A 17,917-nucleotide genomic window follows, 5' to 3' on the forward strand; every position below is an offset into this window, starting at 1 on the left:
TAATGCCTATGATTTTGGAATGAGATGTTCAACGAGCAGATATCCACATACTTTTGGTAATCTAGTGTACTCGAGATGTAAAGGCTTGTAGTAGTCAGCGTCTCCCACAAGAGGTAATCATTTCTCCTCTTCCTTTCATGTTGGAATGGTTGAAGTGTCGTTCGAAAGTGGCTGGAGAAATCTGCTGGTGAAGACGTTCTTCCAAAATGAATCCTGTATGGACCGCCGTTTGGGTCTTTGCTTGACAAAAAAGATACACGTCAAATAACAAAATTATATTATAGAATGTTGTGTGTGCTGAATTTGCACGTTGTGTTTACAATACCACGTTGGTAATAAGGCTTTATTTGTTCGACCGAATGGGAAAACAATCATTGATCATTTGAAATAAGAGCAGGATCAAAAATGTTTGCAAATTAGAAACGCTAGCTAGGTACCCTCCTAGCTAGCACCAATGCAACCAGCCTGAAAACAATGACCAGTAGAAACTGCAGTCATTTTCAATATTCTTAGTATTGATTTAGGAATCCTTGTGAGTAAGTATTAGCTAGGTAGCCACTTGTCCTCCTATTGAAATTGAACTTCAGTTCATGAAAATAACTAGCACGCCAGCTACTTAACCCTGTTGCCCAAAGCTAACGTTACAAGCAGCCAGCTAGCTTCATCTGGCTAGTGAGGCTTGACTGGACCGTGTTATGAAGCTAGCAACAATAACGATTAGCCACAATAGTGGAATTTTGGTTCGACTTCAAAATAAAACTCCCTCTTTGAAAGTGACGCAAATGGTTACAATTGGTGGAATCATGCCATATTTCGACTAGATCAAGTTAAACAAGGTTGGCGTGTTGGAATGTGGAGAAATGATATGGGGTATAGGTCTACTTTGTTAGACCCACAGAACACAACTGTGAAGAGTTTACACAAATATTAGCATCATAACTCTTATTGCAGGACTTTGGCTGTGGGAAATCACCTCCCCAGTCAGCCTTTTGTGTGTATTGACATTCATATTGCACTGTACAGCCTTACCTACGGATTTGGGATCAATTAAAGGGGTTATCAGTCTGCTTAATACCGGAGTGCTTTTTTCCAAAGTCCTCCTCAGAGTTATCAGACTCTAAAACATCCACTTTGTATTGTTTCTCCTCTGGAAGTGTTCAATATACATAGTGGATGACTGATACAATAAATGTGGCTCATTTCACAGTGGTTTCATATTCTGTGGGTGTCACTGATACCCAATGTCATTGATCCACAATCTATAGGGAAGGCTGTACAGTGAAATAAGTATGCTAAACGAGGTTGGAATGTTGTTATATAAATTGCATGTTAATATATAAAATGCAATTCTAAAGTCTAATGCATCCACAGTGGGATTTCAACAGATTTTTCTCAATGTAACAAATGGTCTTTTGTTGAATTTATATTACACAGTCCAACCTTGTTTAGCATGATCTATTATTCTATTGTGGCACTATTTGCATCAAATTTACTGGGGCTTTTATTCTGAAGGCGAACTATTGTGGCTAATCCTTATTATGTCTAGCTTCATATAGGTGGGTCCGACCATCATTAATCAGTCCGAGAGTTTGGGGGAATCTGTCTGTGTTGAAGTGCAGCAGCAGCAGCGTCATAGCATACGTTTGGTGAATCGATGTGACATGAAATACGAGTGATGGTGTAATAACCACGTAAAACAATATTTACGTATTAAATTATTATGTGACGTCTAGTCATATATAGGTCCTGATTGGTCAACAAGCTAATTTGGTACGTCAAATAGCGTTATTTATGTATATCTTTTTTGACACGCAATGACCCAAATTGCGGTCCACAATCATGTAACTGTGTGATGGCCAGGATGCGTTCTAAATTGTTCAGTCTACTTAAGTATTGCTAGGACATTTTCCCTTGCAAATATATTTTTTAAACAGATTGAGAAATAACATGTCGATTTTCATTTAGATATTTTCAGAGTAGGTGTAGGCTTCTTTTCGGTTTGTAATCGTGCTTAACCAGTAGTCTAAGTAACCTAATGTCTATTGGGTGGTTACCATTTTGTTAGCGAACAAAAATAAGACAACGGGCATTGTGGAGATGCTATACACCATCCTAAAAAACAAGAAATCACAAAATGTTAGACGATTGATTCCAAACGACGACCTCGAAATGTTTGCTTTACGCAACGTGCCGACATAGCAACGCTCGGCTCCGCCCATGTGAAATGTTTGGGAAAATGGACCAACCAAATTCTACTTTATCCATAATGACCAATAGCAAAATACCAGGGCGTGCCTCATTCGTTGTGGAAACTTTACCGGCTCGGGTGCAAAGTTTCAGCCGTCTGCAAATCAAAGTCTACGCTAACGTTTCTGAAATATACCCCAGTCTTTTAATTTGCCCAGTTAGCCGCTTTTGAGGACCCAACATCGTTTTTTGCTGTATCTGGAATTGGAATCAGTTGTAATCGTACGATAATTACGAATTTTTAACGAGCATATACATATTTACAATACGTGATGGAATCCCATCATATGCTTCCAGTCTCGATTGGCACTCTACAGATAGCTACCAGCATATTGTAAGCTAACTAGCTAGCTAACTCAGTTATCTAGCTAAACGAGTGACCAGCGGAGAAAAATGGCTTGTGAGCCTAATCGTGTGCGGCTACTATGCATGCTTTCATTGACATTTGTTTTTTTTATTGTGGAGGTAGTCGTCAGTCGGATCACGGCATCTTTGGCAATGCTGTCGGACTCATTTCATATGCTGTCGGATGTCATAGCGCTGGTTGTGGCTTTGGTGGCGGTGCGCTTCGCTGAGAAGACGCAATCGACAAATAAAAACACGTTCGGATGGATCCGGGCGGAGGTGATGGGGGCTCTCGTAAACGCAGTGTTCCTCACAGCTCTCTGTTTCACCATTATCTTGGAGGCCGTCGAGCGATTCACCAACCCACATGAAATCGAGAAACCCCATGTAGTAATCGGTGTGGGGGCCGCCGGGCTCCTGGTCAACCTCCTCGGGCTGTGCTTGTTCCACGGACACGCAGGTGGTGGACACGGGCACTCTCACGGAGGAGGCCATTCTCATGGAAATAAGAAAAACAAGAGGGGTAAAATATGCAAGTCAGAAAGACCGAATGGATCATCAGGAGAGGAGTCCAACAACCTGGTGGGAAGCCACAACAGCCCCCCTAATGGCGTGGACACTGAGAGACGTAGACATGGTAAGTTATGTCATTAATTATTTGTATTTTACAGTAAGCAGCCATACTGTCAACATACTGTGTTGATGTAGCTACTGTACTTGTCTAGCTACAATCTTTTCACTCAGAATTTGACCCTTTGGCGCCCAGTGACACTGAATCATATCTAGACAGCTCTTCATTATATCAGATATTAAACAACCATACTAGTCTGTCTCAGGTTTTATGTTGTTTCATCGATTGAAATAAGATGTTATATAATTGGGGAGTGGGGGCAAACAGACCACACACTGGCATAATCTCACACTGACAGGGATTTTATTCAAAGAACTGAAATTTGAAGGCCTACTCAATATGGAGTGGTCTTTAATCCAAAGCCATCTCTGTGGTGTTCTGGTTAACCCTTTCATATCTTTGCCGTTGAGTAGAGACATTCAACACAGCCAGTCTCACATGGTCTTGGCTGGGTTTCTTCTGTATTGTAGCTGGGTCAATATCCACTACCATCTCAAAGGTCTAACTGGGCTAATGTGGGTCTCCTGACTTGGGCATCATCAGTATATCTATCATATGTTGCCAAATGGGCTCCTATAGCCTAAGCTACAGGAGCCATTTACCAGACAGACCAGTGGCTCACAAAGTGTAATGGTTGGGCAGAGGCACAATGACATCTGTAGTTTTTAACAGAAACAGTGATAAGGCTAAATTCATTGTAATATTGGTAGGCGTCAGTGACTGGTATCAACAGTGACTTGATACAGAACAATGCGGCCCATGACTATGCCTATTCTCCACACACCATTTTGAAATTCCTTTTGAAGAGGCCATGAGAGTGCACAACAGACCCTTTTAATTGAATCTCTTATCTAAAGGAACTGCCACCGTTCTTTTTGCCACTTCAGGAAGACAGTTATTCCTATTCCCAGGTTATGCCTCTTTGCTTGTCTGTAAAATACACAATGCTTCATAAAACTGTGCCCCCTTTGCATGCTGACTGTAATATTACAAAGAATTTGAATCAAACTTATCTGAAAAAATTCTGGGCGGCAGGGTAGCCTAGTGGTTAGAGCTTTGGACTAGCAACCGAAAGGTTGCAAGTTCAAATCTCTGAGCTGACAAGGTACAAATCTGTCGTTTTGCCCCTGAACAGGCGGTTAACCCACTGTTCCTAGGCTGTCATTTAAAATAAGATTTTTTTCTTAATTAACTGACTTAACTAGTTAAATAAAGGTTAATTTTTTTTAACAAAAAATCTGACATGGGGTCAGCCTGCAGATGTTTTACATGGTGGCAGACGTGTCATGACTTGTTACAAAACCACAATTGTGAAAGTCCCAGCCATCCAGATTTTATCCCTCAAATTACATTGAGTATTTGAAGTCCAGGCTTTCAAATCGTGACCTTATTAGAAGACATTTAATCCGTATTGTCACTACTCGTGCTTCTACAACCATAACAGGAAGTTGTCTTCCTTCACAAAACCCACATATTATAAGTGGTTTATATACTACAAAAAAAATGGTTCATATAAATCCCAGTCAGAGGCCTTCAGTGATTCTTGTCACCAATTGTTTTATCAAATTAACAGGATATCATGGTGTAAACATGGCAATCCACCAGATTCAGATAATGACCATGATCTCCTTGCTGATATTAGGGTCTGTGAGCTGAGAGCTGCCCTCTGCCTCCTTTTGGGACAGAAAATAATTAAATAGAAATCCCCTGATTCAGCCACACCATTAGGCCCTGAAGAATTACCCCTACGTCACTGAGTGCCGGGACAGAGGCTATTAGCCTAGCGCTGGTTCTGGTGCCATTGGCCATTATGTAGCCATATGAGTCGTAGCATAGTGCTAGGCAATCAAGCTGTCTGCAGACATTAATTGAATTCCCTCAAGGTGTTAAGCATTGGAATCTGTTGTGGTCGGTTAATTTACTGGCTTCCACCACCACACCGGTTGTAGTTCATTTCCAGAATGGGAACTGGGAAGGTGATGTACTACGGCCTACATTCTTTTCTACGTTGAAGTAAATGGTTTTAATTCAAGTCTTAGCTTCTTATCAAGGTGTTTATCGCCTCGGGCAGCCGTACATGGCACATCAACCATGTCCTCCAAAACCTCTGATGAAGTCATCAATCATTATGGTTTGATATGGTGGTCAGTAGTTGGATGAGGCAGCTAATAAACCACAGCTGGATGTGAGTCATTAAAAATTAAGATTTCCAGTCATTCCTCGTCTTTGTAATTATCAGCGTTTTCTTTTCTCCATCCCATTGATGCAAGAGTCTCTGCCATTCTTCCTATCATCCTCTCAAATATGTTGTCTCTATTCAAATACTAGAAATGCATCCTTTGTACCTTGAAGTAATCTCGGCTCTGAATTGGTTGTCATTTGGGATGGTGATCACCTTGCTTTCACCTATCCAATCACTTCTAGATCAATGCTGGTATCCTAGTGGTTAGAGCGTTGGGCCAGTAACTGAAAGGTTGCTAAATCAAATCTCCGAACTGACAAGGTAAAAATCTGTCATTCTGCCTCTGAACAAGGCAGTTGTTCCCCAGTAGGCCGTCATTGTAAATAAGAATTTGTTCTTAACTGACTTTCCTAGTTAAATGAAAAAAATTCTCAAAGAAACTAGGAAGGATGCATTTCTAACAGGGCTGTGCTTTTGCACAACCCCCCCCCCCCCCTTGACCTCTTTAACCCGTTGCCCCCGTCTTCTTCCTTCAGAGATTGTTCGCAACGACGGCGAGGTGCATATGAACGGCAGCACTGCCTACGAGGACATGGACCACAGCCACGACGAGGGTTCACTCAACATGCGCGGCGTCTTCCTGCACGTGCTGGGCGACGCTCTGGGCTCGGTCATCGTGGTGGTCAACGCCCTTATCTTCACCTTTGTGTGGCGGCCGTGCCCGCCTGGCGAGAGCTGCTTCAACCCATGCCACTCGACAGACCACCTGCACGTTAACCACACCCTGGTTGACCTGTCCTTGGACGGCAACGGTTCTAGCTTTCAGCGGACCATGGTGGGGCCATGCTGGGTGCTCTACCTTGACCCCACGCTGTGCATCATCATGGTGGGTATCCTGCTCTACACCACCTACCCACTGCTCAAGGAGTCTGCGCTGATCCTCCTGCAGACGGTGCCCAAACAGATCAACATGCATCGCCTCAACGAGCGGCTGCTCTCGCTGGACGGTGTGCTGGCCATTCATGAGCTGCACATCTGGCAGCTGGCGGGCTCGCGCATCATCGCCACGGCGCACATCAAGTGCCACGACCCCACATCCTACATGGACGTGGCCAAGCGCATCAAGGACTTCTTCCATGACGAGGGCATCCACGCCACCACCATCCAGCCCGAGTTTGTCACGGTCAATTCCGAGTCAAGTGCCTCCCTCTGCGAGCTCTCCTGCCGGACTCAGTGTGCGCCCAAGTTGTGCTGTGGCGCTGCAGACAAGCAGGGTGTTGCTGGCACTGGTCCGGCAGGCGAGGGGAAGGTGCTGGCGGCCTCTGCAATGGAGGTGATCAGCGAGACCCCAGAGGGAGCAGCTGGAGCTTCAGTTCTGGAGCAGGCGGCTGCTGCAGTCGTCCAGGTGGTCCCCCGGACCCCGGAGCCCGAGGTCATCATCACTCGAGAGGTGGAATCTTCTCTGTGAGACAGACCGGACACAGTCGGAGGAAGGATAGAATCACTACTAAAGTGGATGGAAGTTTTTAATAAGTGCCAGCCAAAGTTGACAGTGGGTTGTCGCGTGTACAGCGCGCTCTGATTCTGGAAACACTGGTAGGAAAATGGCTCCAGTACCACAGACTTGTTCGAAGACACCCTTTGTCCCAGCCCTCCCACTGCCTACCCCCCCCTTCACTGCCAACCCCTCGCCACCTTCTCACCTCTGACCTCCGCAACCGCCAGGGCCACGGCCTGGTTTGGCCTGCTGCATGTGTATCCTTCCCCACATTTAGCGCCGGGTTGTGATGTGTCACCGTCGTCCCATCCCTCCACGGTGTCTCTGTGCCAAAGCGTCTCAATAAAGGACAGAATGGAGACTCCCCTCCAGCAAGTACCATGAGCCAACACGACACCTGCAAGGCCAAGCACACCTGTCTACTCCGCAGGTCTTTTTGTTGATCTATGGACCTTTTCATTTCTTAATTATTTTTTTATTTTTGGGGGATTGGCTTTGAACATCAATTTTCTTAGCCTTGGCCCCACAATAGAAAATTGTTATTACAATTTTATTTTATTTAAGTTATTAGTAATGATCTATAATTTTCTCTGTAGATGCATTTATAATATTTAGTTTGGATGGTAGATTTAATTTGTGAAATTTTTCTGAATATTTGACGAACCATCTATGCTGTAGACTTGTTTTTGAAAATATGTTTTTTTAAATGAATTTTTCTCAGACTTTTATTCTGGCCTTGACTCTGTTTTAATGGCAGTTGTTAGTTGAAGGCAGACGCTGTGTAAAAACCTCACCACGCCTATAATTCAAATTGCTTTGAAATAGCACCTGAGTACTGTTTGCGTAAGTACTGTAGGCTATCTTCTATCAGCAAACTTCAGCAACCGTTTTATTCAACAACAAACTCGGATGCCTTGCAAGCCTGAGGGTCTATCACTGAAGAAAATGTGCACTACAAAATGCCAAACAATATTCTGTTTTAAATCTTTGCTGGAGAGCCATCGGATGGGTTGTTGAAATTCATACTAATATTCCTCATGAATGTGTTGGGAAGGGGACCTAGTCAAAATCCATCCTGAATGTTTTTACAGTGCTTCTGCTGCAACTTTGCATGACCAAACTGAAGTGTGTTATTTCAGCCACAGAGCTTTAAAACGAGCTAACACTGCTACAAAACAGTAGCCCACTTCCTTGTTTTCTCAGATAGCGAGAATAACTTTATAGATGAAATGAAATGTCACTGAATCTTTTCCCTTCTTTCGAGTGAATGGATTTGTGAAGCTTTATGTGCCGATGTAGAGTCATCTTAGTGGCCTTTTTAAATGGGAAATCTGATGGAAGGAAATTCCCTCATTCATTATTATTATTATCAACACAAAGATATCATTTATATGTTGATTCAAGGATGCATTTCAGATTTCCACTCAAAGTAAATGTGTATGCAATATAGAATAATTGTATTGGGAAATGTATTTTGACACGTTCCTTTGTTTTTGGAAAGGTCTCATTACTTTTATTGTCTTTTGAGACTCAAGCCCTCTGTGCAAATTGAGGTATGTGTCATCCGTTTTTTCTGATTTTAAATATGACATGTCTGCCAATGTGTTTTTGATATATTACAGTACCCGTCAATGTGTCATTGTGAACATTTTAAAATGGCTGTTTGGTACAGATGTCAAACTGTTGTTTTGTGTAATTTTTAAAAATGTGTTTTTAGATGTGGTTTCTTTGGACATTAGGTCTACCCCTGATGTTCCCAGAAACTTCCGCCCAAATGTGTGTCAAACTTGGCATTCGTTAGCCAATACAGAAATATTGGGAGAAACTCCCGGTGCATAGGCATTGCTTAGTCCACCAACCAATCATCTCCCACAACACCTTCCCCGTATGCTAGCATGCCACAATCTTCTGAGTCGCTAAAATAAAATGATGATAGAATTCTATGGTCGATCCCACTAAGGCCGACTTTGAATTGTTTATGGAAGGCGATGCATTCATCTGAAATGGGTCTTCTGCATTTAACCCAGCCCTTCTGAATCATAAAGGTGTGGAGGGCTGCCTTAATCGACATCCACTTCATCGGTGCTAGCCGATGAAACATTTATTGTAGTGTCAATTTGGTTTGACTTTCAATATCCCTATGGGGCTAGTTAGGGACAATCGGTAAATGACACAATGTACACGGCCTATCCAATGTCAAACCAACTTTGCCATGGTCGCACTCCAGCCGGCTGAAGCTAATTGGCAAGTTTGTCTAGCTCTAGCCTAGGCGATGTCAAGACACAAGACCTGGTTAGACTTTGAAGTTATCTGGAAGTGTGAGTGACTGTAACTGTACTGTTTTGTCAGAGTGAATATAGAAATGCTTGCCACGTGTACACACACACACAAGACGCCCACATTAACCCCTCCCCCCAATATAACTGTCGTTTGGCTTAATCATGGCCGCTACATTTCTTGATGACCAAGGTGAAAAAACTAGGCCAAATCAGGAAGTTGAGACCCCATTTAGTACATTCAAACTCATTGAACATCTGCGTTGATAATAATCCATCAGACTTGTCTAGAAGGTAATGTCAACAGGAGATATTTCACAATGAATGGTTAAATAGCACCACTGGATCGCCATAATGCTTGAAATGCCATCTACGTTCATAGTGACTCTACAGTACATTTGAAAAGGAACCTACTTTTGAAAGTGAATCTACAGTGGGAACAAACGTCATTGGTTCAGAGTTGACCGAGCGGTAGTTCGCAGCCAGACAGGGCAGTAAGCCATTAGCCCTTGGCCTAGCTCTGTAGCCCAGTGAAAAGCCCTCAGCCAGAGTAGTAGGCCCCTTGGGGAGCATTCCACACAGCCACACTGCTCTAGTCATTTCCATGGCATTCCAGCGTCTTGCCCCGCTCTCCTCTCTATTTCTTCCCTCGTTACCTAGCCTGTTTAAACGAGACTGAACGCTGCCCTCACCATTGTTTCACTTCACTTACGTTTGGGTGCCAGGCTACAGCCCATAGTTGTAAAGAAAATCATAGTGCTTTTCTAAGGGTGCAGAGAGGTGGGAGGTTGGCATATGGTAGGTCCCCATTGTCTGTGTTCATGAAAAGTATTTTGTTTGTTGCACCTTTACAATGGGGTATTGTATGCATTGAAATAGAATCTCTAGAAAGACTGTAATTTGACAGAACCCTTTGTCGGAACATTGACTTGAATAGGGATACCGGTTCTATAGATTCTCTTTCTATGATTGTATGTTAACTTTGGCCATCAGTATAGGTGAAAGCTTACTTAGCATTAATGCTGCTTGACTTTCTGGTTTAATCTGTTCAGACACCTTTCGGAGGATGGTTCCCTGATCTCCTTTTGAATACCTATAGTTACCTATTGACTAGGCTACCTATTAGTTTAGCTTTTGTTGCATATATTGACGATGTTGCCTGTGCTGGCAAGGATGAATCATTTTAGCTTCAGCTTGACCGTTTCTAACCCCTGTGAACTTCGGTCCACTTGCTCTAGCCTTTTTTAGAGTATTCAATTCAGCCCTGGATGACGCCTCCTGTGTTCCCCCCTCACCCCTCCCCAAACCCTTTTTTCCACCAATCCTCACCACACCCACCCCTCACCCAACCTAGCTGTAATCCAGTGAACAAAGCCAGTGAGACAGATGGTGTACTCTGGTCATCCACGGACACAATGACCAGTCCTCCCATCCTCTCCCCATAGACCGCTGGGTGGAGCGACCTAGTGCTGCAGTGCCCAGTGGTCATCAGTGCAGCGGACAGTGGTGGAAAAAGTACAAAGTTGCCATACTTGAGTAAGAGTAAAGATACCTAATAGAAAATGACTCAAGTAAAAGCGAAAGTCTTTGGTTTTAAATATACATAAGAATCAAAAGTAAATGTAATTGCTAAAATGCACAAGTATCAAAATTAAAAGTATTAAATCATTTAAAATTCCGTACATTAAGCAAATCAGACTCCCAGATTTTCATGTTCTTTTAATTTACACATAGCCAGTGGCACGCTCCAACACTTAGACATATTTTACAGATGAAACATTTGTGTTTAGTGAGTCTGCCAGATCAGAGACAGTAGGGGTGACCAGGGATGTTCTCTTGATAAGTGTGTGAATTGGAACATTTTCCTGTCAAAATGTAACGAGTACTTTTGGGTGTCAAAAGTACATTCATTTTCTTTAGGAATCTGGTGAAGTAAAAGTTCTCAAATAATGAGAAAGTACAGATACCCCCAAAAACTACTTAAGTAGTACTTTTAAAGTACTTTACACCACTGGTAGCAGGTCTCCATTGTTGTTCTAGAGAGCTAGCTGTCATCACTGTCCCCTAACCCCTAGTTTTGTGTAGCCAAAACCACCAAATCATGTTGTTGTCACACCTACTTTGGAGGTCTGGAGAATTTTGTATTAGTCAAAACAGCTTGAATGGTCCGCTGGCATCCAGTGGCTACATTTTTATTGGCTGTTACATTTCAAGAACCCTCCCCACATCCAGCCAAGACAAATGTGGGAAGCACCGGAGTCCACATGGACCAACATTCCGGTAGAACACTTTCGACACCTTGTAGAGTTCATGCCCCAATGAATTGAGGTTGTTCCTATAAATTGATTTAATCTAACTATTATTTAATGACTTCCTGTATTTGTAATAATAATGTCCACAGTGTGAACCCTTGGTGTATGACACTGTGTCTGGGTGTCTGTGTTGGGAATGATCTTGGCTGGGAGGATATAGAGTGAAAGATGGGTAGAGATAGCCTAGTGGGAAACTCTATTTCATTTAGGCAGGTCAACACCAAAGGATTATAAAGAAAAAATAACTGCCCCATTTAAATTGGATTATATCACAATGCAACCTGGTCTCAGAGCATTTTGTATTATTCTGTATGTAAATCTGAGACACTCCATTTAGTATGATCTGTTATGTTTCGTATGGTATGTATTAATTTGTGGATGTCCATCACCAATTTCGTATGATATGTTATGATTTAAAATTCGTATTATATGTTACGAATTTGAAAAACGTATGATATGTTACACATTTTTGATAGGTGGCTAACATTGGCTAGCTGGCTAACGTTAGGTTAGGTTAGGGTTAAGTTTAGGAGTTAGGTTATGATACCATATCAAACATAACATAACATAACACAGCTTTACGTTTACTATTTTACGTCTAGTCTGAGACCAGGCTGCAGAATGCCCCACACACTTCCCACAGCCCCTTCCTCAAAGTCCGATCACATGACAACTGTGTAGGCTGCACACTTGTACTGAGAAAAGAGCTGTCCCATCCATGGGAAATTAGGGAATGTTGCATGTCTAATGACGCTGCTCACCTTGGAAGGCTCACATGGTGGCCACCTGTGACACAACAACAGAAATACACTCAGCTCAAATCTTTGTCACATGTTTGATGTTTTGTCTCACTTTATGAGATAAATGGTTGGGTAGTATATGGGCATTTCCATCTAAAAGGATCCATGAGCACAAGTGAAGTTCATAGAAGAATGTCAAATTGGGTGTCAAAAGAAAGCTAAGAGTATATTTAAAAAAAAAATTAAGGCATATTGCTTATTGCTTATTCCAAATATTAAGAATAGAAAATAGTTAAAGGTTTTGATTTCTGGTCAAACAGATGGAAAAGGGGTCATAGACAACATCTACCAGAAAAGGTGTTGAAAGGTTTTAGAGATGCATCACAACACAATGTTGAAGTAAAGACCCCTGCCAAATATTAACAGTCAACACTTAGTGTATTCGGAAAGGATTCTGACCCCTTCACTTAATCCACATTTTGCTATGTTACAGCCTTATTCTAAAATGTATTACATTTTTCCCTCATCAATCTACCCACAATGCCTAATGACAAAGTAAAAACAGGTTTTTACATATTTTTGCAAATGTATAAGAAAACAAACATAACTATTCAGACCTTATTGACATAACTATTCAGAACTTTGCTATGACACTCAAAATTGAGCTCCGGTGCATCCTGTTTCCATTGATCATCCTTGAGATATTTCTACAACGTGATTGGATTCCACCTGTTTTGAATACAATTTGATTGGACATGATTTGGAAAGACGCACATCTGTCTATATAGGTTCCACAGTTGACGGTGCATGTCAGAGCAAAAAAACAAGCCATGAGGTCGAAGGAATTGTACCAAAAAAATCTGCAGCATTGAAGGTCCCCAAGAACACTGGCCTCCATCAATCTTAAATGGAAGAAGTTTGGAACCCTCAAGACTTCCTAGAGCTGGCTGGACAGCCAAACTGAGCAATCGGAGGAGAAGGGCCTTGGTTATGGAGGTGACCAAGAACCCAATGTTCTCTCTGAAAGCTCCAGAGGTCCTCTGAGGAGATGGGAGAACCTTCCAGAAGGACAACCATCTCTGCGGCACGCCACCAATCAGACCTTTATGGTAGAGTGGCTAGACGGAAGCCATTCCTCAGTAAAAGGCACATGACAGCCCGCTAAAGGACTCTCAGACCAAGAGAAACAAGAATCTCTGGTATGATGAAACTAAGATTGAGTGCTTTGGCCTGAATGCCAAGCGTCACATCTGCAGGAAACCAGGCGCCGCTCATTACCTGGCCAATACCATCCCTACGGTAAAGAATGGTGGTAGCATCATGCTGTGGGAATGTTTTTCATGGGCAGGGACTGGGAGAATAGTCAGGATCAAAGGAAAGATGAACGGAGCAAAGTACAGAGGGATCCTTAATTAAAACCTGCTCCAAAACACTCAGGACCTTAGACTGGGACAAAGGTTAATCTTTCAACAGGACAGCAACTCTAAGCACACAGCCAAGACGACGCAGGAATGGCTTCAGGACAAGTCTCTGAATGTCCTTGAATGCCCCAGCTCGAACCTGTTTGAACATCTCTGGAGGGTCTGAAAATAGCTGTGCAGCGACGCTCCCCATCCAACCTGACAGCGCTTGAGATTATATGTAAAGGAGAATGGGAGAAACTCCACAAATACGGGTGTGCCAAGCTTGTGGTGTCATACACAAGAATACTCTATGCTGCAATTGTTGCATCATGTCAGGTAGTCCTGAGGCATGGTCCTTGGGCTCAGGTCCTCAGAGAGAGAGAAAGAAAGAGAGAATTAGAGAGGTCACACTTAAATTCACACAGGACACCGAATAGGACAGGAGAAGTACTCCAGATATAACAAACTGACCCTAGCCCCGACACAAACTACTGCAGCATAAATACTGGAGGCTGAGACAGGAGGGGTCAGGAGACACTGTGGCCCCATCCGAGGACATCCCCAGACAGGGCCAAACATGAAGGATATAACCCCACCCACTTTGCCAAAGCACAGACCCCACACCACTAGAGGGATATCTTCAACCACCAACTTACCATCCTGAGACAAGGCCGAGTATAGCCCACAAAGATCTACGCCACGGAACAACCACAGTTGAGTCACCTGCTACTGTCCTCCTTTCCAGGCACACTGTTCTGTTTAGCTCATAACTGTTTGTTTTTTTGCTGTTTGTTGTCTGGTGGTCAAAGCAAGACTGTCTGTCTGCCATGGCCGGACAAAATCTAAACCAATCACAGACGTCTGTTTCACAAGTTTGGACAGTACAGTAGTGCTCAGAGAACAGCACAGTAAAGTAGTGTACAGTACAATAGAGCACACAAGATCAGAGTACAATGTAATGCACTGTATTGTGCTACGCTGTGCTGTACCCTACTGTGTTTTACTGTGCTGTACTGTGATATCCGAACTAGTTCAACAGAACTTGATTTGGTCTCGTCTGTATCAACAAATGTGGTCTTGTTTGGGGGTGGAGCTCATTACAATAATAATATACAAATATGCAAAAGAAGGATATTACATATTTCTACCTTTTTGTGTACCTATTCAGGATACATCACCATGATTATAATGATATTCATATCCATAATGATGTATTTCTGTATAGTACAGATCAGGGACCCATTATGTAATTCTAATTCGGAGCAGATGTTGTTTTTGGAAAACATGTTGACATAAAAAAAGAAGAGATTTTATCATTCTGTTTGGCATACATTTTAACGCGAGAAATCTGAGTCAAAGTGTAATTCCTTTATCATGGAATTGCCCATATAAAAAGGAAGAAACTCCACAAAATATTTAATACACCTGGAAATATGATAGGTGCGCAAACTATACTTTATTTAATTGGTTACATGTAACAGACCCATACAGTTGATTCAATGCAAATCATTTTCTTTTACTCTAGATGGGTCTCGTCTACTGCTTCAAAGAAAGGACACCATTTTGAAGGGAGGGTGGGGGGAAAGGATGAAGAGAACAAATGGAAGGAATGGGTTAATGTCCCCTCCCCGGGCTAAGTATACTGTATGCCTCATGCCTCACTCACCAATCTCTCAGACTTTGATCACAGTTGAGTTGAGTGGGGTCAACCTGCAATAATGAATGCCTCACTGATAAACCAACTGCCAACTAGACTGAAAAAGAAAAGGAGAAAGATCAGTATGACACAGGCGTGATACTCTCCCTCTATTGTGTAATGAATAGATAAAGCTATAGTGAAGGCAAAACAATTATGTAATGAATAGATAAAGCTATAGTGAAGGCAAAACATCTTAAAATAACATCTTATGGCTTATGATCAATTGGCCCATGTGAAAGACATGCAACTTTATCAACTACTTAATGTAATGACAACAACATTTGTACAGTACCAGTCAAGTTTGGACACACCTACTCATTCAAGGGTTTTTCTTTATTGTTTTACTATTTTCTACATTGTAGAATAATAGTGAATACATCAACACTATGAAATAACACATATGGAATCATGTAGTTACCAAAAAAGTGTTAAACAAATCAAAATATATTTTATATTTGAGATTCTTCAAAGTAGCCACCCTTTGCCTTGATGACAGCTTTGCACACGCTTGGCATTCTCTCAACCAGCTTCATGAGGTAGTCACCTGGAATGCATTTAAATTTACAGGTGTGCCTTGTTAAAAGTTAATGTGTGGAATTTCTTTCCTTCTTAATGTGTTTGAATCAATTAGTTGTGTTGTGATAAGGTATGGGTGATATACAGAAGATTGCCCTATTTGGTAAAAGACCAAGTCCATATTATGGCAAGAACAGCTCAAATAAGCAAAGAGAAACAGCAGTCCATCATTACTTTAAGACCGGGCACCCCAACCCTTTTCTGGAGATCTACCATGCTGTGGGTTTTCAGTCCAACCCTAATTTAACACACCCGATTCTACTAATTAGCTGCTCAACTAGACCTTATCTAGCTGAATCAGATATGCTAAATTAGGGTTGGACTGAAAACCTACAGGACAGTAGATCTCCAGGAAGAGGGTTGGACTGAAAACCTACAGGACAGTAGATCTCCAGGAAGAGGGTTGGACTGAAAACCTACAGGACAGTAAGATCTCCAGGAAGAGGGTTGGACTGAAAACCTACAGGACAATAGATCTCCAGGAAGAGGGTTGGGCAGCCCTGCTTTAAGACATAGTCAGTCAGTTAATCTGGAACATGTCAATCATTTTGAAAGTACTTTTGACTGGTACTGTATATGGTGAAGGTTCTATTTCACTCAACATTCCATGACATGCACTAAGGCATCGTTGGCAGAAGAGATGGATGCAGTTCAATTCATGATTAGTATAATTCACCAATACATTTTTGGTAGTCCAAAAAATATTGCTATCAGGTTTTAAATCACAGCTGGCCTGGTACATTGTTTGCTGCCTCCATTCAGGATGCACTGTTTTAGTTTCAATATTTTGGAGAGAAACGGACAAATGTAACTAAGGCAATGAAGGGCAATGATCACAATTCAATCATAACGTGGCTAATAGGCTAGCGTATCTATTTATGTAGGAAGCCAACATTAGCTAGATGCTAGGGGAATGTCATGTCATTGGTGGAGTGACTATGCGCTGCAAGAGATGCAGGTGTCATTTGGTTAGCTCGCACCCAGATAGACCAGTCGTGTGAGAAACCCCTCATCATGCAAGCGGTCAGACAAGTGAAAATGATGGTCAGTAAAGAAAACTAAGCTTGTCTCTCAATTAAAATAAAATAAAAACGTGTCAATACTTTGCCCCTTGATAACCAGCGCAATTCTGTATGTAAAAGTGTTACATGGTTGCTGCCCATATCATTGCATAATGCAGAAAATATAGTTCAAGGAGCCTTGTGTAACAGTATAACATGAGACCGTCCCCTCGCCCATACCCGGGCGCGAACCAGGGACCCTCTGCACACATCAACAACAGTCACCCACGAAGCATCGTTACCCATCGCTCCACAAAAGCCGCGGCCCTTGCAGAGCAAGGGGAACCACTACTTCAAGGTCTCAGAGCATTGTCTGTGTAGTTCTTTTGGCAGTTTTGGCAGTTCTTTTGTGTAGTTCTTTTTTTTTCCCTCCAGTATTGTCTCAGCCATACAGATAGTATGGGGTTTGCCTGTCCAAGCCACTCAGTAGCTCACCATATAAGATGCTTCTAGGCCCTTATTAATGGTATCTGTTGCTTTTATGCATACTATTCAAAAGTAGTCTTTATTCTCTTTATTCTAGAGAACATGTGAACAGCCTAACCAGCTCTGCTAGGGCGAGTAAAATGGTCAGTGAGTTGTTCTCTCATTTGTGTCTAGAAGTAGCTAGCTAACCAACTTTAGCCAGATAGCTTGGGTGCTTGGTTGGGACAAGCATGCATCATTGGCAGGCAAGCTGCAAAAGGAATAGTAGGCTACAATTCCCCATCGTTTATCAGTGCAATTTTGTCTGCCAACTATCTGAAAAAGTTTGAGAGGGTTTATCTAATGGTCCTTCATTTAATTTTAGTTCATCTTGCTCTGGCTAGCATTAGTTGTTGATCTTGTTGATGTGCATAACTGAGAGGGAGAGAGAGCCTACCTTTTTTATTTGATAAATAGGACTGTAAAGTTCCCAAATGTAAGAGGACTCCTGTGGTATTGCAGAAATCCATTCAGGTCTATTT

The 17,917-nt window shown here is 42.3% G+C and overlaps 1 protein-coding gene across 1 annotated transcript; it reads left to right on the forward strand.

Moving 5' to 3' along the window:
* The first annotated feature begins 2,297 nt into the window (after nucleotides 1-2,297).
* LOC135557477 (proton-coupled zinc antiporter SLC30A1-like) lies at nucleotides 2,298-8,583 on the forward strand. The gene is made up of 2 exons (XM_064990749.1): nucleotides 2,298-3,229; nucleotides 5,942-8,583. The coding sequence occupies exons 1-2, from the start codon at nucleotides 2,641-2,643 to the stop codon at nucleotides 6,871-6,873; spliced, it is 1,521 nt and encodes a 506-aa protein (XP_064846821.1). The 5' UTR covers nucleotides 2,298-2,640; the 3' UTR covers nucleotides 6,874-8,583.
* The last annotated feature ends 9,334 nt before the right edge of the window (nucleotides 8,584-17,917 follow it).

This window comes from Oncorhynchus masou, chromosome 16 (genome assembly GCF_036934945.1).
Source record: "Oncorhynchus masou masou isolate Uvic2021 chromosome 16, UVic_Omas_1.1, whole genome shotgun sequence".
NCBI classification, from domain to species: domain Eukaryota; kingdom Metazoa; phylum Chordata; class Actinopteri; order Salmoniformes; family Salmonidae; genus Oncorhynchus; species Oncorhynchus masou.